This window comes from Gymnoscopelus braueri (genome assembly GCF_963280865.1).
Source record: "Gymnoscopelus braueri genome assembly, chromosome: 2".
NCBI lineage: Eukaryota > Metazoa > Chordata > Actinopteri > Myctophiformes > Myctophidae > Gymnoscopelus > Gymnoscopelus braueri.
This window is the reverse complement of record NC_137604.1, coordinates 51308809-51331219: the sequence shown is the minus strand read 5'-3', so window position 1 is coordinate 51331219 and position 22411 is coordinate 51308809. Positions and strand designations below refer to the sequence as shown.

The 22411-nt window shown below is 41.7% G+C and overlaps 2 protein-coding genes across 3 annotated transcripts in view; one reads left to right on the top strand and one right to left on the bottom strand.

Moving 5' to 3' along the window:
• Nucleotides 1–650: 650 nt before the first annotated feature.
• On the top strand, nucleotides 651–6377 carry cd7al (cd7 antigen-like). 2 transcript variants are annotated; one of them, XM_080451707.1, is made up of 5 exons: nucleotides 651–797; nucleotides 1680–2033; nucleotides 2574–2984; nucleotides 3959–4065; nucleotides 5097–6377. In XM_080451707.1, the coding sequence occupies exons 1-5, from the start codon at nucleotides 734–736 to the stop codon at nucleotides 5331–5333; spliced, it is 1173 nt and encodes a 390-aa protein (XP_080307833.1). In that variant the 5' UTR covers nucleotides 651–733; the 3' UTR covers nucleotides 5334–6377. The 2 variants fall into 2 exon arrangements, with proteins under 2 accessions (XP_080307833.1, XP_080307832.1); XM_080451706.1 differs by having other exon boundaries at nucleotides 3938–4065.
• A 589-nt stretch (nucleotides 6378–6966) lies between these two features.
• tnrc6c2 (trinucleotide repeat containing adaptor 6C2) overlaps nucleotides 6967–22411 on the bottom strand; it is a 72708-nt gene continuing 57263 nt past the window's right edge. Inside the window, exons 15-22 of the mRNA XM_080451663.1 lie at nucleotides 21370–21649; nucleotides 20454–20615; nucleotides 19489–19668; nucleotides 19018–19167; nucleotides 17364–17579; nucleotides 15937–16010; nucleotides 15452–15591; nucleotides 6967–14769 (exon numbers count right to left, since the gene is read on the bottom strand). Coding sequence (XP_080307789.1) covers nucleotides 14406–14769; nucleotides 15452–15591; nucleotides 15937–16010; nucleotides 17364–17579; nucleotides 19018–19167; nucleotides 19489–19668; nucleotides 20454–20615; nucleotides 21370–21649 — 1566 coding nt within the window. The 3' untranslated portion in view covers nucleotides 6967–14405. The remainder of the gene's footprint in view (nucleotides 14770–15451; nucleotides 15592–15936; nucleotides 16011–17363; nucleotides 17580–19017; nucleotides 19168–19488; nucleotides 19669–20453; nucleotides 20616–21369; nucleotides 21650–22411) is intronic.

Sequence of the window (22411 nt, the reverse complement as noted above, 5' to 3'; positions counted from 1 at the left end):
GATGATGTCTTATTATTGTATATTATTGTATGTCTTTAAATGTCTCGATGAATTGAACACACATGGACTACAAAAAATACAAACATCCATTTAAAACGGCCATGAAAATAGACAGCATATTTTGATCCAATTTAATAGACTTTATACCAATTTGGATCAAAAATAAAACAGCAGCATCACGTGACACTATAGTGTCACATTCAATAGCACGATAATATTGATAGAACAAAAACGGTTGTGAATATGATGGGCCATTGTATACATATGTAATTGCTCATAACAGTGCTGACTTCTTTCTGGAACAAGAAGCAGTTTACTGTTTATGCCTTATTTGACTGGTAATTGTCCCAGACAACAACCAGCTGCAGACCAAATTGCCTCCTTGATAGCATTAAAGTTTTTCTAATCAAATCTTTTCTGAGACTTTTGCCTTATCTTCATTGTGGGGGCTGCGTTCTCAGTAGTTTTACAGAGCGATTTGAAACTAATTGAGTAATGAAGTAATGCGATTACTAAGGACTGAGGTTTGAGGCAGATGAGTTCAACTTCCCCTAACTTGAACCCTGAGAACGTGAGGGTGGAGCTTGGAAGAGTTCCACTTTTAGTCTTGCTCTCCACCCATCGCCTAGTGATACCTTCTGAGCGCTCCATTCATGCACGTCTTCTCCTCCGCTGATACCGTTGTCATGGTTTTTATCACCATTAATGGTCCTCAGACTCTCAATTAGCCACGATGTTAGAGATAATGAAGAGCCGTCTATATCTGTGGATATTGCTCATCACACACTCTGGACTTGGTACGTTTTTTGCACCTGCTGTGTGTTCATGTTTTGGGATTTACTGTGTTAATGTTTTGGGGTTTTACTGTGTGTTTGTATTTTGGGGTTTATTGTGTGTTTGTATTTTGGGGTTTATTGTGTGTTTGCATTTTGGGGTTTATTGTGTGTTTGTATTTTGGAGTTTATTGTGTGTTTGTATTTTGGGATTCATTGTGCGTTTATATTTTGTGGTTTAGTGTGTTTTTTTTGTGGTTTAGTGTGTGTTACTACATAACTTAAGAGGTCAGGTTCTGATAACAAATAGACAGGAGTCAGGAATCATTCTTATCTTTGTTTATTACTGCAGGCCTGCATGATTTAAGTGACAAAAAAAAAGTGTTATATCCAACATTAGTCTGAGAAACTTGATTTCATGTTCACAAACTCCTCCTTCCTACACATCTGGTATGCATTACAGAAGAGAACACAGATAGATCCTCACATGCTATGTCACCATGCACCTTTTAGATTGACGTTTACTCCGGCCTAGGTCAAATAAGCATTCCATGTAATGGGCAATGGGCATCCTGTACTAAACATGGTCTCATTAATATCTGTTCCTGGTCATTATAGGTAATGTAGAGTGAAAGAGTCCTTAAAAGATATAGTTGCAATCAAATATACTAACAAAACATACTAACAGTGTGTTTTGGTTTAGTGTGTGTGTGTGTGTGTGTGTGTGTGTGTGTGTGTGTGTGTGTGTGTGTGTGTGTGTGTGTGTGTGTGTGTGTGTGTGTGTGTGTGTGTGTGTGTGTGTGTGTATTATTATTATTATTATTATTATTATGTAGTTCAATCAGATCAATAAAAAAACACCTTTCTAATTCTGATAAATTGTATGTGTACATTTGTTCTATCTAGTGTGTGGTGAGGTTGAGTTCGTGGAGCAGCTTGTGGGTGAATCTGTGGTCTTTCCCTGTGTCTGTGAGACGCAGAGCCACGGCTCGCCCATTGGAATGTACCTGAAGCGCAAGTGGCTGCTCTCTGAGGACGTGCTGTTCATGTACACAAAGTCAAAGCCTTCGCTGACCAACATGAATGACGACACGCGCATCAGTGTCAGAGGGGACCCCGCCACCTCCCGGCTTAACGTGACTATTTCCCAGCTGAGGACCTCTGACACGGACCGCTACTACTGTGAGTTTGTCATAAAGGACATTCCAGAAGACCGACGGATTGCTGGCCAGACCGAATTCCTTCTCTATGTTCATGATGGTGAGTTTTAAAGGGTTCTGGGGATGGGGGGAGTTCCCTCGTTTCTTTCTGCCGCTGTGCTCTGTTTAGCATTCAGAGGATTGATTGGTGTCATTCTGAACCCTCCTCAGTGCAGATATACTGTATGTGAGGTCTGCAGTCTGTCTTACTAGGGGGCAAAACCATATTTCAGAACGGATTAAAATCAATTGAAGTACTTAGGATGCTCTTCAACCTCCTGAGACTTCACAGATAACATGGGAGGCAAAACTAACCATGTTCCCAATCCCATTATAATGCTCCTCAAACATCCAGTTTTTGTTCTGCTCATGAGTGTGACTTTGGCCTGTTATACTGTTGCTGTTTACATCATCTCAACCACTTTGTCTAGCTCCGCCAAGCCACACATTTCCTCATCTAATCACGCATCCTGCCAGTGCTTCCTCCTTGTCTGTGTTCATACTCCCCTTGTACCACCAAATACACTATAGCTCCCAAAGCTCTTTATAGTTACCATATTGTAAGTATCCATTTCTGTCATCCCCCCTTCCTCTTCTGGAGACGTCCCAGTGGTGGTTGAAATAGGGCAGATAGAGACGTGTGCCGGGGGCTCGGCCGTGCTCCCTTGCCTGCCCCCACATGGGGATGCCGCGGCCGTGGAAGGGGTGACACTGAAACGGAGGAAGGGCCGGGCTCCGGTGGAGACGTTGTACCACTCAAAGCACCACAACAACAACCACGCAGCCTCCTCTGCTCCCTCCTCCTCCTCCTCCTCGGTCCCTTCCTCTCGTTTCCCCTCCGAGAGGCTTGTGCTGTCCACGACGCCCGGCCCGAGGGGCATGGTCTACAACCTTACGCTGCTGCGTCTGCAACCAGAGGACAGCGCCTTGTACAGCTGTCAGCTGCTGGTCCCCGGCAGGCCTGACAGCAGCAGCAGTCTAGGGAGACGTGTGTTCTTTGTGTCTGTGCAAGGTGGGTCAGTATAGGCTGGACTCGTGGATTTGGCTTGATCACCGAAATCAATCACAGATGATGTGTTAATTGGAGTGGACACCCTTTTGTAAACTTCCTGTTTTCTTTGCTGTTGTGTCTTACTTGTTTTCCCTGTAACACACAGAGTAAAATCCGTAGTGTTAAATTAACCGTTTGCAGATCGGCTATTAACCATGTAAACCCCTTATGGGTAACCGGAGTTCCTCAGGGCTCAATACTACCGTCTTTTCTGTTTTCTGTTATAGTGGGGAAAGCTTTAGCTGAAAATAGCCGATCGACAAGCTCACAATGCAACGCAACGCGTCGCGTTGTAAGCAACACTCTGGATTTTGCAGTGCATCCTTGATCATGTCCATCCATCACAAGACACTAATCAGTCACACAAACCATTACTAGAGGAAGTGCTAATTTGCTCATCCTCCTTAATAACAAATGATTTTAAATATATTCTAATGCTAACAATGAAAATACTGCTGTTTCTCCTCTTTCAGCAATGATGGCTGGCTGCTCAGGAAAATATGGGGCTCATGATTATGGTTGAATCTGTTAAATAACAAGTAAATAAGATACTGTAGTACTATGTTTTACTAGCCTGGTAAACCACCCGGTCGCGGAATTCAATTTGGGTTGTTTACCAGACTAATGTTTTACCACAACAGGAACCAAAACTAAAATGTATCAGCTGCCCTCTGATATAAATATTTATTAAGACAACATATTTTCGAGAGAAAGCCAAAGTAAGAAGTTCTTTGGGTTTTTTTGGGGGGGCTTTTTGTTCAACTTCCACTTAACTGAAATTGTAACTTTGCCCTTGCTGTTGTCTTGTGTGGCTGTAAGCATCTAACCTTTGTCCACGTACGAGTAAAAAAAACTAAGTCAGAATAGCCTAGTGCAATATGAACTAACTTGCATGCATTGTGGAAATGTGGAAGATGTTACCTCTGCCTCTACAGGTGGCCCGTGCGGCTGTTCCAGCTATGAGACTCTGCTCTATGCAATGTCTGCAGGGGCGGCTCTACTTCTTGTCCTGATTGTAATGGCATTGGTGGCGGTTTACAAAGTGAGTGGACTTGCATTTAAATAAACAAAATAAACAGTGGTTCCCAAAACTCTTTAGCTCGAGAACCAAAAGAGAAATTTGATGTCTCCCCCGGAACCCAAACTCGTGAAACTAGCCCATCTTACAAGATCACAATGCGAGCTTGTAGATCTGCTATTTTCAAAATTTAGAATTTCTTTGATTTTATGAATTTCTTTTGAAAGATTATAGACTTTTTCTATTTCAGAAAAAACATTTTTTTAATAATTGTTTTGAAATAATTGTAAAACAGGACCCATACTCGCGACCCATGAAAATGGGTCCCGGCCCATTGTTTGGGAAACACTGCCCTAATAGTTGATAATATACAACGTTTTGCCACCGAAAAATATATGTAGCTATAACAGAACAGGACTTCCTCTTTCATTGGTAAACCTCACAGAAAACTATGCATAAACCTAACCTTAACCCTAACCCTAACCTCACAGAAATTCTGCCTAAACCTAACCTCAAAACCCTGTCCACCTGGGCAAAACACCGGGAAAATAGATTCTGCCTTAAAGGGATAGTCCCCCCCCCCCCCCAAAATTACTTTTTTTCACCCCATGGAGACTTGAATTCATGGATATCTTTTATTGTCACATTCCTAAGCCAATAATTTGATGACCGGCAGCGGTTCCGGTAGGAGACACAGACGAGTCTCCTTTGTGTCTCCTACCGGAACTGCTGCCTACTGGTCCGCTGGTCATCAAATTATTGGCTTAGGAATGCGACAAAAACAACTTTAAAATATCCATGAATTCAAGTCTCCATGGAGTGACTAATCGATAGAAAAAAATATTTATTTGGGGGTGAACTATCCCTTTAACAGAACTATTGTTAAAGAGGAAGTAATGATGCCTGTGAGCTTGCATTTGGGAGAGAGAGAGAGAGAGAGAGAGAGAGAGAGAGAGAGAGAGAGAGACAGAGACAAAAAGTGATTTATACCGGAATCGAGAGTTTCACTGTGTCTGCCTTCACTGATTCCATCTCTTCCGGTCTTGTCTTTTAAGGGTAAATCACGTGACCGTGTCAAACGTGTCAAACCACAGCCCCAGGGGGCCATCTATGAGGAGATGGTGGGGGTGCGGCCTCCCACTCGAAAAGTGGCCCCCTGCCACCTGGACAACCTGCATCTGGAGGAAACAGATTGTTCTACGTACTCCAACTCACAAGTCACGTTCCGCCCAGAGAACCACTACGAGAAGACCTCCAGCACCTGCAGTCCCATGGACGAGGAAGAGAAATGAGAAGGTCAGGGCTTAGTCATCTCTGAATGAAAATTAGCCCAACTGTAAATCTCACTCTACTTGGACTGCAGTTAACATTTTGTAAACTTTATTCACCGCACTGTGGAGTTTTTCTTCTAACGATTAGTCACCCCATTCAGACTTGAATTCATGGATATTTGTTTGTTTTTGTCGCATTCCTAAGCCAATAATTTGATGACCAGCGGACCAGTAGGCAGCGGTTCCGGTAGGAGACACAAAGGAGATTGTGTGTCGTGTCTCCTACCGGAACCGCTGCCGGTCATCAAATAATTGGCTTAGGAATGCGACAAAAACAAAAAAAATTCCATTAAGTCAAGTCTCCATGGGGTGACTAATCGATAGAAAAAAAGATTTTTTTGGGGTGAACTATCCCTTTAATTTCGAGGAACCCTATATATTCTGTTGGAACCAAATGTATACTCCATTTGTAGTATACTCTCAGTTTCAGACCTGTAAGGGTCCCCCCCAAGGAACCCTGAGAGTCCTTGGACCCCACTTTGAGAACCACTTAAGACAACTGTAATTAAACTTTTGGACATAGTGTCAATGGCATAATTTCATGCCACACTTTGCTAATGTAGCTATTCAGAAGCTTTTTTATTGTTTAATAGTCTAATACATCACTGTTTCCATGGCATAATTACAGGTGGTCCATGGGGGAATGTTTTTAAAAAACAATTGTGTCTTTGTAAAATGTATGGAAAATATGTTTAACTAATATTTCATAAGTCCATCAAATGTATGAAGATTTTTGAATAGACGTAGCTTGGAAATAAGCTTGAAATGAAATGACTGTTAAGGGCCTTGATAATACTTTGTTGCGCACTGAAAATAGCAGATCTATCTGTTATGATGACGTGTTGTGTAGATCTGCTATTAACTGCTATTATATAGATCTGCTATTAACTAGATCTGCTCATAACTTATGAGCTTGTTGATCAGCACCAGCACGTAACCAAGCATAAATCTGTCTTTAAGATCGTTAATGTTAAATATCAATATGAATAAATGACTATTAATAACTGTGTGATGCCTGTTAAATAGTTTCCAGTGTCCCATGAGGCCTTGCGTGAATTATGGGCATCTCTTGTCCGTCATTCAATTAATTCTGTGTCAGTCAATAATAATGTATGTGGGAACACAGCATGACAGAAACCAAGGAAGGTTTTGAAAGGAAGAGTTGTGCAGTCCGCCCTCTAGGTTTACCGTTCATGGGTGGTAAACTTCGCACTTTAGAAACAGGTGGTACGCAGGACTGTTGGTGATTTCCAAAGAGCCCTTCCAAACTCCAATGCTCCATGCTGCTCAATGTTTTGCCACTCAGTCTAGGTGAGGGGGGTGTGTCCCGGTGGAAAAGTGAGGCATGTGCATACTCTCTATTGAATGACTGACGACAGGAAGTGATGCCCATAATTGACCCCTTCTCCCCAGTAAGCCCCTTGGGAAACTGTGGGGTGTGGTGGTGCTTGAGGATTGTTCGAAATATGCTAGTGGTCCAGAGCTCAAAACAGGTTGAGCTACATGACGCATGTGTTGATATTCAGCATTGATTAAAGTGAAATAAGAATCAATCTGAACAACACACAACACAATAACGAACACGACACTCATGTAACAGCCAAGAAAAATTGCAATTTATTAATATAGTCCGAAAGAAGCTCCATAACTCATGGAAACAATGTTTTTTTTTTCTGGTGCATGTCCTTAACAATCACATTCTATGAGGAGAAAAGAAAAAAAAATAACGACATTAAAAGCCACAACTTTGTATCTCAGTTACAGACATTTTCCTTAATGTTTTTTTTTTCTTTTTTGTAAGTAAAGAGAAAGGCAAAGGCAAAGTACCCAGTCCCCCCCCTCCCCTTAAAAAACAGACAGCTTTAAAAGTCATGGGCTTTTTCTTTTTCAGTACAACCCACAGTGCTTTAGCAGAAGGATAAGCGCTCATTGGTTAAGGATTACACAGCATGGCGACGCAATGTAAAGTTTGCCATAACATTGGATGACAATGATAATGAGGAGGGGAGGAAGGGGGGGATAGAAAGTAGAATGTAGCAAATTTGAGCACAAAAAAAAAGAGAACCACCCTACCTAAAACCCTGAACCCCAGAGCACGAGTCGACAAACTCCCACAATACAACTGCAGGGGCTTGTACTCTCTCCCTCCCGCTTGTGCATAGATCATGATCTTACAAACAAACAAACAAAACAACCGCTTTATTCCTCCACTTCTGCCCGTCTCTGAAAAGCATCCGTTACATAGGAAATCTCTCGATTCAATGAATACCTGCCACTGGAACACAGTGACACTAACAGACAGGAAATGATAGAAAGTGTAGGCTAATGCACAATGTTCCTGAACTATACAGGATGGATCCTCAGAAACAAAACTAGTTAAACATGTAAATCAAATGCATGTCCTGTCACTGCCTTTTTGACAATCAAAACCACTGATCCTTTTATGTAAAGCAATTTCTACTTATAGATTTTACATGTAAAGCACTCCACTTTTTTTTCTAAAAAAAGTTGATTCTCAGTCCTTTATTTGGTAAATATGTAACTTGCTACAAATGTTTTTTTTGTTTTGTTTTTGTTTTGTTTTATAAAGAAACAATGGTATCTTATAATCTGTTCTATCCACAACCTTCAGTGCTTGCTCTGAGATTTAATTTCTCTGTTGCTTTTTTCCCCACACAAACATTAAACTTAAAAATGGAGTTGGTATTCTGGAATCCTGGCCTTCCTGAGACAAGATCCACATTTCTTTTATGAGTGTGCAAGATAGTGAGCAAATTTGCTTCGCATAAAGAAAACAATGTAAAACAAATATATACGTAGATAGTTTTTCCGACATAAGACAAATTCGATAAGACAAATTAAACTTGAAACATGACAACACTGATCAATCCCAGAGTTCTGAAAATAGCATAAATCTTCATTTTGCAAGTTTTCATGTTCATATTCATTTGTTGGAAGATGGAATTTGTCCTTTTTTAAATTCAACATTCCTGTTATAAATTCCTGTTTCCTTGAATGTCAGACAAATGAAAATGCTTGTAAACGACAGGTGGCTTTGCGAAATAAGAACAGATAAGAAAAGATAGGCACCTCTGAAATGAGTCCCGTAACAAACTCACCTCCCCACTATATCCCTTTCTATTTCTCCACAAAGTTAACATAGGGATTACTAGTCCTTCTACAACTATCTATGGCCACAGTTCGTTTTTATTGTATTTTATTTTATTTGTATTTTTTTTGTGCATTTTCAATTTTTTCCCTTTTTTTGTTTGTTTTCTTTTTGTTTAATCGGAACAAAATGGTGCAATACTCAATGATAATCCTTATATTGGATTATTCCACAATAAAAGCCACTATAAGGTAGATAAACATTTTACAGATAGAATGGAGAAAAACAAATCCATTAAGTCCTTGAGTAAACGTATACACATGAATTGTCACCATCTCCCCCTCAGTACTTAGTCTCGTGTGTCTACGATTAGCTGAGTGAGGGGTAGAAGACACTCAGTGCAACGTTAGAAGAGAACAATGTCTATCAGAATACAGTTTTTGACAAGCCCAAAAACTGACAAAAAACAACATACTGAGTGGAACATAACAGCAGGCCACGTGCCCTATACACACAGTTGCTTGCGTACACATTCATACATACCTCTGACTTTCAAGCACACAACAAAATGATTTTTGCTTCTTTTTTTTTTTACCCCTAGGATTTTGTATTCGTTTACTTAGATTTTGAACTGTCCTCTAAAAGCCTGGAAGTGTACTAGTCAGACAAAACAAAAAAAATACTTCACATTACATTATTGGCGCTCCTTGATTCAAGTATTTGTGTTCAATATTTTTGTTTTGTTTTGATATGTTTATGATTTTCTGTACTGGGTTAAGTATTCTTTAAACCAGGTGATTTTCAGGTTGGGTATTTAGACAGGCCTGACCTACGGACAAATACAAATACAGTACAAGCACTTCAAAAGGTACTGTAATATTTCATTAAAACGAGAACGTGCATATCCAACTCCAGATAGGAAAGATGAAAATCTTTCAATCAATCAAGTATCAGTTTCAACCCGACCCGAATCCTTTCCTTCGTATCACTTATTTGCGGGGGGAGGGGGAGATACATATTGCTCATTTTCAGTTGTATTAAACCAAGACCTTTTCAAGGACAACAAACAAAAGTTTCAGAGGTTATAGGATCCAAGGTGTATAAACGGTGTGCTACCGCACTCCGTACTGTCGACGATGATAAGAGCTGTGGAGAGGAAAGCCTCTCGATGCTGGTGCAGCAATGGATAAACCCCCTTCACTGTCGGGGCTCTCCAGTTAGTACAGGACGCTGGGAGGTCCTCGGCTATTGGGTCTGTCTGAGCTTGGATCAAGGCAGTTACAGAAACAGGCAATAGTGATTTTTGCTAGTGTGCTGCAGGACCGGGAGTCCCGAAAAAGGTAGCCTTTTTTTCTTACTGTTTTCTGGTTTTTCTTTTTTCACTTATTTTTTTTTTAAGACTTTGTACCTTTTGAAATGCACCCCATCCCCACCCCACTCCTTGGTACCGCTGATGCAGTTTGAGGAGAGTGGGGCTGATACAGTGGGCCCAAGCCTTCTGGGTCTGTGGAAATGTACAGTTCAGTGGACCTGCTTTGAGCAGGACACCAATATAAAAAAAAAAGAAAAAAAAGAAGAAACCAAAACAACAAAAAAAGATAAATACAGCATCCACGAAAAGGCACCCCGACCACCAGCCTTCCTTCCTTAGATGGTGGAATTAGAGCGGGTGACCGGAGACGTTTCAGCTAGAAGTGCAGAGCTTTAACATATTATAGATCTTTTTTTTTTTCTCCATTTAGGTTTTTTATCATTTTTTAAAGATTTTTATGTCAAACTTCATAAAAATGACGTTAAAATGCAATTTCATTTTTGGTTTTAAAAAAATATGTACCCGGGATTACCCATCATCAACTGTGCACCGTAGCATATTGGAACCCCCAAACGAGTAAAGATTTTTCTCCTTAACACAGGGCATTCCCCTCGAAAGCAAAAAAGAAGTCAAAGTAAACAAAACAAAAAAATAATCTCAGGCCGTTCAGGGTGAGGGTGTTGCCGTCCATGTGTTTGATCCCTCCTGTCCCCCCACTGCCTCCTCCACAAAGGGTTATCCTCCGAACTGGGAAGAGAAGTGCTCTCTCTCTTAATAAGGTAAAGTGTATGACACAGCAAAATTTTACATTGGCACAACAGGATCAAGTTGGCATCTCGTATACATAACGCGAAAAATGGGGCCTCTAAAACATTTAACATTAACAAGCAGGCCACATTTTTGGGGAAGGGGTTCATTACTAACCTGTCCCCTGGTCTCCAGGCATGAGGTTTGTGCGTCTTATTGCACAGATGGCCTTTTTAAGTGTAAGAAGAACTCGCTCTCACAGTAGAAAGGACAAAAAATGGAGAGCTGCATCTGTTATTCTTTTTATATGTCATCAACTCCCCTAACCTGAGATCAGACTGACAGAAAGGTCCTCAGCACAGAGAGAAAGGCATACTTCCAGTGGAGTGTTTTGGAATATTATATACATACATATAGGCTATATATATATAATATAAACACACACATATTACAGTGTTGTGGTGGTTTAGCCCAACTTTAAAAAGGAATGGTGTCCATCTATAAGTGCTGAAAGGAGCGCATGAGAGAGAAAGAAAGGAGTTTAAGTCGTTTGCCTCGCTCTGGGAGGAGAGCTTCATTCCTTGTCAGGAGTGGCATCATGCTGTAAAAGGACCCCAGCCTCTAGTCTTTTTGCATAGAAACAGAGCCGAGGGTCTGTTGGTGACTGGTCAAGGGGAGGGCTACTGGGTCTGGTATATAGGGTTCAACGGGGAAGAGGAGGTCGTAGCGTAGCAGCTAGGCGAAGGGCAGGGGGGGGGGCAGCCTGTGGGCAGGCGGAGCAGCTTGGAACAACAAACACACTCTCACCTCAACAGCGTCTGAGACACCCTAGTCGGGATTTCTTTTTCTTTTTTTTGTAACGTTTTTTTAAGTTTTTTTTTTTTATAACACATCTCAAAATACTACCTGGAAGTACTACAGAATACTGTCCAACAAAAAAAAGCATGATCAGTTAAAACTAATAGACAATCAACAACGGTCTGTAGTATTGATCCTCGTTTTGCATTCAATACACAGGATGAACATACAGAGGCACCTCTGACCAAAGTGTTTCTGCATATGAACAGTGAAGGGCTAGTTCAGCAGCCAGTTCTGAAGACCACTGCATGTATATGCATATTTTCATATATATATATATATATATATATATATATATAGTAATACACACATATGCATACACACACAAAAAAACCCACACAAATAATAGTAATACATCATAAATGGAGAAAGAAGTAAAACGATAATAAAAAACAAAATAACAACACTGGCAAATATTCCAGAAATACGACTGTTTCATCTTCCAGCTAAAGTGAGAAACAACTTATGAGTGCGCAAGAGGATGACAAGGAGGGCTGAGTGCTGGCAGGCGCAGTCAGAGAGAGAGAGAGGCCCTCGAGGGCCCGAGCGCTGTGATTGGCCAGTCTTAGAGGAGCCGTTTCTTGCCAGACTGGGGGGTCGGGAGGGGAGGGGGGCGGGACTTGTGTGCTGTGCTAGAGTCGCCATCGGACCAAAATAGGACTGACCAAACCGACCAAGTGACAGCCACCCAGGGGACCACACTGCAGGGAGGCACACAGTGAATCCCACTCCCCCACCTCCTCCTCCAAACCCCCCCCACCCTCCCTCCTCCTCCTCCTGACTGACCGTCGGTCGGACTGACTGACTGGCCGGCCGGCGGTTGGCGACTGGTTGACATTGCATGTCTAAGTGCCTCCAAACAGAACAAGGCTAAACATTTGGAGTAACAGTGATATTCACTTTGTTATTCTTCAAAGAGGAGAAACAATACACCGTAGGGACTTTTTCTTCCAAAAGTCCAATTAGCACATTTGAGTTTTTGTTTGTTTCCCTTCATTCTGCTACCAGAGGAACCACTTTTTAAAAACACCAGAGACATTTTTCCAAGGAATAGATACAGTACATAAAAGAGCAGGTTTTTCCGTTGTTCGTTTTTGTGTTCTTCTTCTCAAAGTATTCCGCTGCTCCTTTTTCTTGATTTATTGGATTGCAGTTGAAGCGATTTGCTCTTCGTAAGTGCTATGATAAAACCCTTTGAATTTATAAAAGTCTTAAGTCTTCCGTTTTTTTTGTACAGTACCAAATGCAAGGAACACTCGTAAGATCTACTGCATTAGGAGAAACCCCCTTATTTGGTATTGTGCCTGATACCCAAAAAACATTCCAATCCTGCTGCAGATTCAGTCTCTGTTGGGTGTGGCTGTGGCGAGCAAAGAGGAAGAGGTGCGGGCTGGTGTACCTAGTTATGTGCGCGCAGTTTCAGTCTTTCAAACAGTTTTTTTTTCCTCCTTTCTTTCTTTTTTACACGCATGGTTTAAAAACCCGCCTCTTCCTCTCTGCAGAGTTCACCCAACAGTTTCAGTGGACTGGGGGGGAAGGGGGGGGGTCCCTTTGTGGGGATCCAAGGTCAAAAAGGGGGTAAGATTTGTGTAGTTCCAAAAGTCTTTGCTGCAATCAACAACAGCGACAAAAGAGAGAGAGAGAGAGAGAGATAGAGAGAGAAGAGAGAGAAAGAGAGGATAAAACAACAAAAAAACATGAAACCAGCTCCGGTTGACTTTGAGTACGGACGGAAGAGTCTGTGGTGAATATTGCACAATGTAATTGTCACATCAAGGTGAAATGATATTCTAGTTGTCTCCAGAAACTGGTGGACTATACAAACTGCTGGGTTTCATAATGGAACGGACATTTGACAAATCAACCAAGAGGTGAATTATTTTCTTTTTTTTCCTTTTTTTTTCGAGCTGTAGACAGTCTTGCGATTGGTAGGTTCTGGGCTCGCAGACGTCAATGATTAGGTGCCACCGAACATATACACTCATTATACACAAATAAACACACAAAGCTAGGTCGACAAATAATCTTCTCTCAGCTTATGTTGCGATAGATTTCAAGAATGCGCTTGGATCTAGTAGGCCTACGAATAAAACAAGGAGTCAAAGCAATGACAATCCCTTTGAGAACACGTAACGTAATTAAGCTGATGATTGGTAGGGCCAGCCAACGTGGCCAGGCCGTCTTTACTGCCCAGTGACATGGTTGGTCACTATTTGTGTCCTGTACCACTTGCTGGCTCAGAGATGGAACTGTGCAAGTATTCAGCTATTTCTTCAGTTTTTGAAAACAAACGACAACAACAACAACAACAACAAAAAAGGCGGCTTGGGAAGGACCTGGGCCAGAGAGCACTTAAGGCTAATATTAGTGCTGAGACACTAACATGAACATAACTAGTAAAAGTCTTTGAACCACATCATTGGCCATGGACATGCTGGGAATGGTAGTTTTTAAGTCTTAATTTTGGGAGATTTGTTTTGTGTGTGTTTCTTTTCATTCTTTTTTTGGAGGGTAAAGGAAAGTTTCAAATGGCAGCTTTGATTGCTTCTCCTAAAAAAAAAAACACTTCACACAGAATGTGATGTATAGTTATGGAACAAATGAAGAAAAGAAACAATTGAAGGTTCATCTGTGTTGTCTTTTCTTAGTTTCATTCGTTTTTCTCAAACGCCTTTTTCCAAGAACAGAAACAAATTCCTTTTTTTTCCTCTTCTTCTTCAAAAAATGTAAACCAAAAAAAGGAAAGAAAAAGGATAACAAAGAGAGGGACTGGAGTCTGTAATCTTGTGGTGGTGTGGACCCCAGTCTTCTGATTCATGATTCACAGTTCATAACAGTTTAACTTGATACTGATTATCGCCACATGATTTGCTTGGGTTTTTGCTCCTGTTCGTTTCTTTTACATGTTTCTTTCCACCAGTGGACTCAAAGCAGTGAGACATAGTGGTGGTTGGTATTGGTTGGTTTAGTGGGGGGTCGTATATCGTATCGTATCATGGCGTCATCCTCACATGGACTCCCCACTCAGCAGGTCTCCAGGCAGCAGGGTGTTGATCTGTGTCGGGCTCCCGATCACGCGGGCGTCGTCTCCGCCGGGGGGGCCCCAGAGACTCGTGTACTGGGGCACTCCCCCCCACAGCAGGTCGCCGCCTCCGCCGGACTTGGATCCTCCTCCCATGCCACCGCCGCTGCTCCACTGGTGGCCAATGGGGTGAGACTGCGTCGTCCCGCCCATCCGGGTTTGATTGGGTCCCGGGTTGGCCTGCCAACTAGTGGTGGACCCGCCTAGTGACTGGCCTTGTGCAAAGAAGCGGTTCACCTCCTCCTCGCCGGCAAACTCCGCCAGGATGGTGGTGTTCCCAAGCACGCACCTTTAGGGGAAGAGGGCATGGTTAGCATTCACAGGTTCAAAAACACATTCAATCCGGGAACGCATCTGTGTCATTTTAAGATTTCTTTGGCTATTCAAAAATAGCAGATATACAAGCTCATAGCACGGCACCGAGTGCCGTGCTATGAGCTTGTAGATCTGCTATTTTTGGATTTTTTAAAAAATGTTTACAAATCTTAAGACATTTGTAGCTCAAATCTTTGCTTCACGGGGGTCCGTGCAACAAAACACCCATGTCAAGCATATAAAAAAACATATATATATTCAAAGATTTGCACACATTTCCCACGATTTTTCAAAATAATTGCAGATCTACAAGCTCATTGCCGCGCTATGAGCTTGTATATCTGCTATTTTTGAATAGCCAAAGAAATCTTAAAATGACACAGATATGTTCCCGGTCTTAATGGATTAACTCTCTACTACAAAGTACATTTTGTGCAATAGAGTGCTACAGTTTTTGTACAAACTCGATACGCTTTGCACTTGCAAAATACAACAATAGTAGCGAAATACATCAAAAGGAGTGACCACCCCAACCTATCACCCACACACGTCCAGAAAGCATAATAATAAAAAAAGCTCTCATCCACATAAAGCATCAATGACACCCCCTACATGCACACAAATAAAACAAACAAAAGTGACAATTTGTATCTTACATGTGCAGGGACTTCTGGGCCTTAGCAGCCTCATCCTTGGAGCTGTAGCGCACCACGGCATTGCCCTGGGTCAGGTTGAGGTGGAATGTGATCAGGGGGCCGTGCTGCATACACAGGGTCCGCAGAGTTGAACCATCGATCTGGAACCAAACACACACACACACACACACACACACACACACACACACGTGTTAATAATATACATTTTATTTTATGTTCCAAAACCTCTCACAGTTGCTCAGTTTACAGACAATGTCATTTTGACTGCATTTCTGTACGTGGTTATTGAAAGAGGTTGTATGTTTTTCTTTTGAGAGATCCTTGCAGAAATTGCAGAAATACCACGTTTAACTTGCTTCAATGTTATTGCAAGATTGCTCACCCTTTCCCCAAAGGGGAAAAACTGCTAGGAAAACCTTGGATTAGCAATGCGGCACACATGCAGAGTTTTTACAGTCCCACAACATGAGCGAGAGAATACTAACCTGCGGGGTGAGATTCCTCAATACCACACAGGTGCTGGTTCTGTTGGAGCTGTCGGTACTCCAGGTGGTGGCCTCTGTGTGTGTTTGTGCATGTGTGCATGTGTGTGTGTGTGTGTGTGTGTGTGTGTGTGTGTGTGTGTGTGTGTGTGTGTGTGTGTGTGTGTGTGTGTGTGTGTGTGTATGTGTTTGACAGAGAGAGAGAGATGAGGAAAAAAAAGATTCATCAATCAAAATGGGTAGATGCACAGTCTAATATGCCTTTGAATAATTTCTGAAAACACATAAATAAATGTCAGATGTACAAACTACCTCTTGTTAATTCCACAAAAGCAAGAAAAGAACATACTGTACTTGTCACTGCTGACCACCAATTATGTTCTGTTGCACGCAATCGTTTGCCTTCTGGGAAACTCTATTTTTGTTTACTTGTCTAGTAGTGTGCCACTTCAGTGTAACCTAATTTACACGTCAACGTGTCAAACTGAAGTCACAGGTACACCACAAAAACCTCAGGATGGCAGTTTGTCAACAGAATGGCACATCCTGGGAGGGCGTTATCCTACCTACTGTAGATACAAGCGTGTGTGAACACAGTGCGGGGAACTCAACAACCACACCTATACTGTGGCCTCCTAGGCTACACGTGAATGTATATTTTTCTTAACGGATATTTCCGTTCTCCGTTTAAAAACATGACAAAGATATCTCTGTCCACACGTAAACGCAGAAATGCATTGATCAGCAGCAGGTTTCAATTTTATATTAGATTTTATATTTACATGTATTTTATATATGAGGGGCAATACTTCTACAATTGCTACACATTGCTGCAAAACCGGTGATATCCAGTCATTTTGGGGATAAACAAGACATAGAAGGGTAAATTTAGGTCTGATAAAGATGTGCTGTGCATGTTCAAATCATATATACTTAACACAATCATTACATTATTAAATGCAGAAATACATTGATACGGAGCGCATTTCTGATCAGCAGCAAGTCAAGAACGCTCATCTTATATACAGTATGCTTCTCTTGCTTTTTCTACCTTGATCGAAAAAAGGGTTCCAGGAACAGAGATTCAACTTTATGTGATTTGTTGTTAAATAATTGTTCTTTGTCATAAACAAAAAAGATGGTCATAATATTCGGATGTTGTAACGCAATCTAGTTAAGTAGCGGTACATAAGACAGATTTGTTTAATAAGTGTTTACTCTTGGTCGTTCTGGTTCCTCGCAAGGAACTTTGCATTGTTAAATTACTCATTTTGAAAAAGGAAAATGTTTTACCAAAACCTGTGCTTTTGGTAAATATCCAAGTCATAGCGTCAGACGAATGCTTATAATGTAAATTATGATCTGTGGCAGGACAGACCCTTTTTGTATTGTAGTGAAAACACTGCTTTGCTGAGGTTAAGACCACCTACCGGAGGTGTAGGCGCTACTCCAGCCTTGTGCCAGGCCCAGGGAGTTGCCTCCCCATGTGGAGGAGGGCTTTGGGTTGCTGAGGCCTGGCGGGGGGCGGGAGGGGGCCGCGCCGCTGCGGGGCCCCTGAGGGACCTTCCACAGCTCATGGGACAGAGACGCCTGGTTATGGGAGATAGGGCCAGAAGACCAGGTAGACTTCATGTCGGACAGTTTACCTGCAACATAGAGGTGAGTATGAGATGCAAGTTACTACTGAGAGCACTCTGGAAGTGGTACTTTCTATCACACCAACATTTCTTCAGACTTATGCACAAAACCTGTCTTTTGTTAAAATAATCACAACTAACAGGCTCTAAATACATCTTACAGAAAAAAAGCATGTCACTGTGCTAGTCGGGTGGTTGCCAGTGGACGCAACACTCAGAGAGGGTTCGAGGAAACAGGTTTCTGGATCCTGCCTTTGAAAACCAGGGCAACGGATCTCTAGATTTCTTTTAATGTGACCTTTGACATAATGCTTGTGAAGGAATACTCGTGTGAAAAGTCAGAGAGAGAGAGAGAGAGAGGAAAAAGGAAGCGTTTCACTTTCGCAATCAGACATGGCTAAAGGCAAGTGTGTGCACACATCACGTAGAGTAAAGGAACTTCCTTCCTTAAATGGTTGCTATAGGGTCAAATGCGGTAGGACTTGCTCCCTTGGGTCTTTAACAAAGGCGTAGTTATGAGTTAGGTAATGGCTAGTCTAGCCGTCTATAAGAGTGTCGGTCTGTCTGTGTGTCTGGATCAGCCCCAAACGTCTTATGCACACTGCCACAGAAGTACCTACTCTATTTTGTAACTTTAATTTTATAATGGAAGTCAATGGGGCTTTGATCGGGCTGAAACCCTGTCCAAATTTGGAGTAATACTGTACGCGTAATAGATAAATGTCGGAAGTCATAGGCCGGCCATATGTGGTCCGAAATCCACATTAGAGCGACGTCATTCCCATGTAATTAAGATTTATTTTCTTCATCCACATGATTACATTGAAATATAAACTAACTAACACAGTCGGGTCAGAATGAATGGCTCTAATGGAGCTGGTATCGAGTGCTGTGACCCAAGTCATGAAGGAAAGAAACAACACCCTCATCAGTGGAACAGGGGCCTGCGATGCAGTTTGTCAAACACTAGTGGTTGTGACCATTTTGACCAACTGACGTCACGTAGGTTCATGGCTTAAGAGGAAGGACATTTGTAGCTTTCTTAACCCATTCAATCCGGCAACGCATCTACAAATGTCTTCTAAATCCTTTTCTGAAAAACTATTGTTGCTATATATCAGTGGTGTTCAAACCTTTTTCATGCAAGGACCCTCCAAAATTAGGCCTATATGTATTTGGCCGCGGACCCCCATCTCAAAATATTTAGTTCCAGGGACCCCCAGAAGAAAAGATTTGAGTAAACAATGTTTTATGTTCAAGATTTTTCAAAAATAGCAGATCTACAAGTTCATATCGCGGCACTCTGTGCCAAGCTATGAGCTTGTATATCTGCTATTTCTGAATTGACAAAGTATAAAATATGGATAAAGTGGTTACACAGATGCGTTCCCGGTTTGAATGGGTTTAAGACTAATATTTGTGGCTGTGTTTTCTTTGATGTTCATACCTCCATTCCTGTCCCTCATTAGGTATCGGTTGACATCGTGGATGTTGGTGTTCATGGTGGGCCCGTTGGGGACACTGCCAGGGGTCATGTTGGGGTCATTCTCAGGGTCGATATTCTGAAGGCCTTTCCATGGAACACCTGGGCAGAATTCTGGGGTGAGCAAAGGAAAAAAGACCAGCAGGTTTATTAAATTACTAACCAGAAACAACAGTCATTACATTTTAGTTTCATAACATAATCTCAAGTGGAATTGTACTCATTTATCATAAATGCTGTGCATTGCTTTCTGACTAAACTCGTGAACACCTGTCTTTTCAACGTTAGTTTTGTATTTATGTTTCATCTCATTACATGAAACTTAGGAACTTTTCAGAATTATGAAAAAAGGGTTTGCATGTTTGCATTTGGGGGTCCTAGAAATGTACCATGTTTGACAACTACCACTCTTCCATGGTTAAACACTGTCCTCACCTGGGGGCCAGGTGATGTTGGTCCCATTAGTGATCTTCTCGTTGGGGCTCTTGCCTTGGCCCCAGCTGTCTTGGCTCATCAGGGGACTGCTGGGGGACTCGGAGCTAGACATCAGATTGTAGGGACTGTAAGAGTCCTCCAGCTGGGGGGGCTTTCCGTTGGGGGCAGCAGATATGGCACCTGAGAGAACCAAATGGGAAGAGAACAGACTTTGAACACATAGCATCCATATTCTGGTCATTTAATATGGCTGATCTACAAGATATTTTCGGTGAAGAGATTTGGTGTAGAGTGAAATATAGAGTGGATACAGGCCAGGGTTTAAGTGGTTAACCCATTAAGACCGGGAACACATCTGTGTCATTTTAGATTTCTTTGGCTATTCAAAAAATTGCAGATATACAAGCTCATAGCGCGGCACCGAGTGCCACGTTACGAGCTTGTAGATCTGGATATTTTTTGAAAAATCTTGAAAATATTTGCAAATCTTTGAATACATATATTATTATTTTTTAAGCAAACATTTTTAACTCAAATCTTTGCTTCTGCGGATTCTACAAATATCTTCTAAATCCTAACAGTTTAAAAAAAAAAACATATGTTGCAATAATTCTCAAACTTTTCCATGTCAAGGCCCACCCAAAATGATGAATTTGGCCGCGGACCACCATCTCAAAATATTTAGTTCCAGAGACCCCCCCCCCCCCAGAAGCAAAGATTTGAGTTACAAATGTTCGCTTTAAAAAATATATATTCAAAGATTTGCACAAATTATCAAGATTTAAAGAAAGAATAGCAGATCTACAAGTATATCTGCTATTTTTGAATAGCCCAAATGATATATAAAAGAATGGTTAAAGTGGTTATACACAGATGCTTTCCCGGTTTGAATGGGAATCAAGTGGGGACCCCCCCCCTGGGGGTCCCAAACCCACTGGTAATGAACTGTACTGTTCATTGCTTACCATGCTTATTGAGGTTGTCCATGTGTGTGGAGTTGCCAGAGAGGTTGTCCATGGAGTTGGGGTGCGTCCACTGAGACAGGCGGGACTGGGGCTGCGGGGGCTCCTTCATGGACATACCTCCCACCTCCATGCAGTTTACATTCATGTTTGGATTCAGTCCAGCTGCAGGGTAGAGAGAGAGAACATATCTGTGTTTTATTAACTGTACTTGGATAAACTTTTTTCACTCTACACACCAAATCTCCACGCCAATAATAGCCGATCTATAAACTCAAACTATTTTTGACAAACATTTCCCCCCAGAATAGGGATGCCGGGGTTCAAGTGGTTAAGATTACTTTTATTTTAGGCAGTTGTTCTGCTTTATATGGATGGGACAGTGTTGAGAGAGAGAATGCTGAGAGTAAAGAGGAGGAACGACATACAACACTCTTGTCTTGTGATTATGCGGTTGACGCACTATACGGTCATCTACCAGCATGACCAAAACAGGTCTTTGTTTTCTAACTACAGAACAGAGGTCTGAGGGCTTGGGAATAGGAAACAAACTAATTTGAACGTGGGTTTTCATCTCCATGCCGTTTGCTTGTTTGCCTCTCGATTACAATTTAACAATTTAGGCATTTAGCAGATGCTCTTAATCCAGAGAAATTTACAGTAAGCAAGGACAACAAGATAATACATCAAATGCATAGAAATAGTAATCTAATAATAAAGTAATATATAAGTAAACCAATAATCTAATAATAACTAATAGATATGTAAACCAAGAACCTATCATCAGCCTGTACATTGAAACTATACACACTATAGGATGCCAGGTCAACAATGACCTGGCATCTGTCTACATAACATGCTATCTACGTTACATTTTAGCCTTTGCATAAGCCTGCAAGGTCGTTGATCGCAGACTCACAGAGAGGGTAGGTGCTGTAGCTGTTGTGGGGCGAAGACGGCGGCTCTTTGGTGTGCAGTGTGTCGGAGAGGCCCGGGGCCTGATGTGGGCCCGGGTAAGGGTCCAGGGCTGATTTACCGGGGCCACCGGCGGGGCCACCAGGGGGATGCAGGCCAGAGGAGGAGGACGAAGAGGAGGAGTGAGAGGGAGGCTGCTGCTGCTGCTTCATCAGCAGCGCCTGGTACAGCTGACGCTGGTGCTGCTGGATCTGCTGCTGCATGTTGGTGATTGTACGTGCGACCTGGAGGAAAAAAGCGGGAAGACCACAGCGTCAGTGTTGATTTTGACAGCAAATTTTTATTCAATTTTAGTCATAGTCTTTTGAATCAAATTCCATTTAGTTTTAGTCATATTTTAGTCATCTGAAATGTTTTAGTTTTACTCTAGTTTTATTCGACTAAATATCAAGATTATACTTATAAAATGTATTTTGGCTTGATGGCATCATAATGGCTGATTTTACACTTGGTTGCATGCTGAAAATAGCAGATCTACAAGCTCACAACGCGTCACACTGCGACGCGTTGTGAGCTTGTAGATCTGCTATTTTCAGGGCGCAACACCCGAGCGCAACCAAACATAAAATGACTTAGTTGTACTGGATCTCTTCTCCACTAGTCCCTCTAGACAACATATTTGTCTAGTTTTTATTTGTTGACGGAATTGTCAATATTATTTAGTCTTAGTTTTAGTCACCATAGCTTACTTTTTATTTCGTTTTTATTTCGTTTTCGTCAGTGAAAAAAGGTAGTCGACGAACATTTTTTGTTAAAGTTACTGTGATATAATGGAGACAACACAGGTATTATCACATTCCACCGAAGCTGCACTTAGTACATGTACGTAAGTGTATGCACTGACTGCATACACTTAAATGTTTGATATCTGCTAAGGGATGTCTCTACCCTGCAGAGACTGTGATTCTTTATCTGTTGCCATATATAATGTTTCTCTACCTTCTGTCTCATTTGATTTTAATTTTGACCATGCACTTTATGTGTAT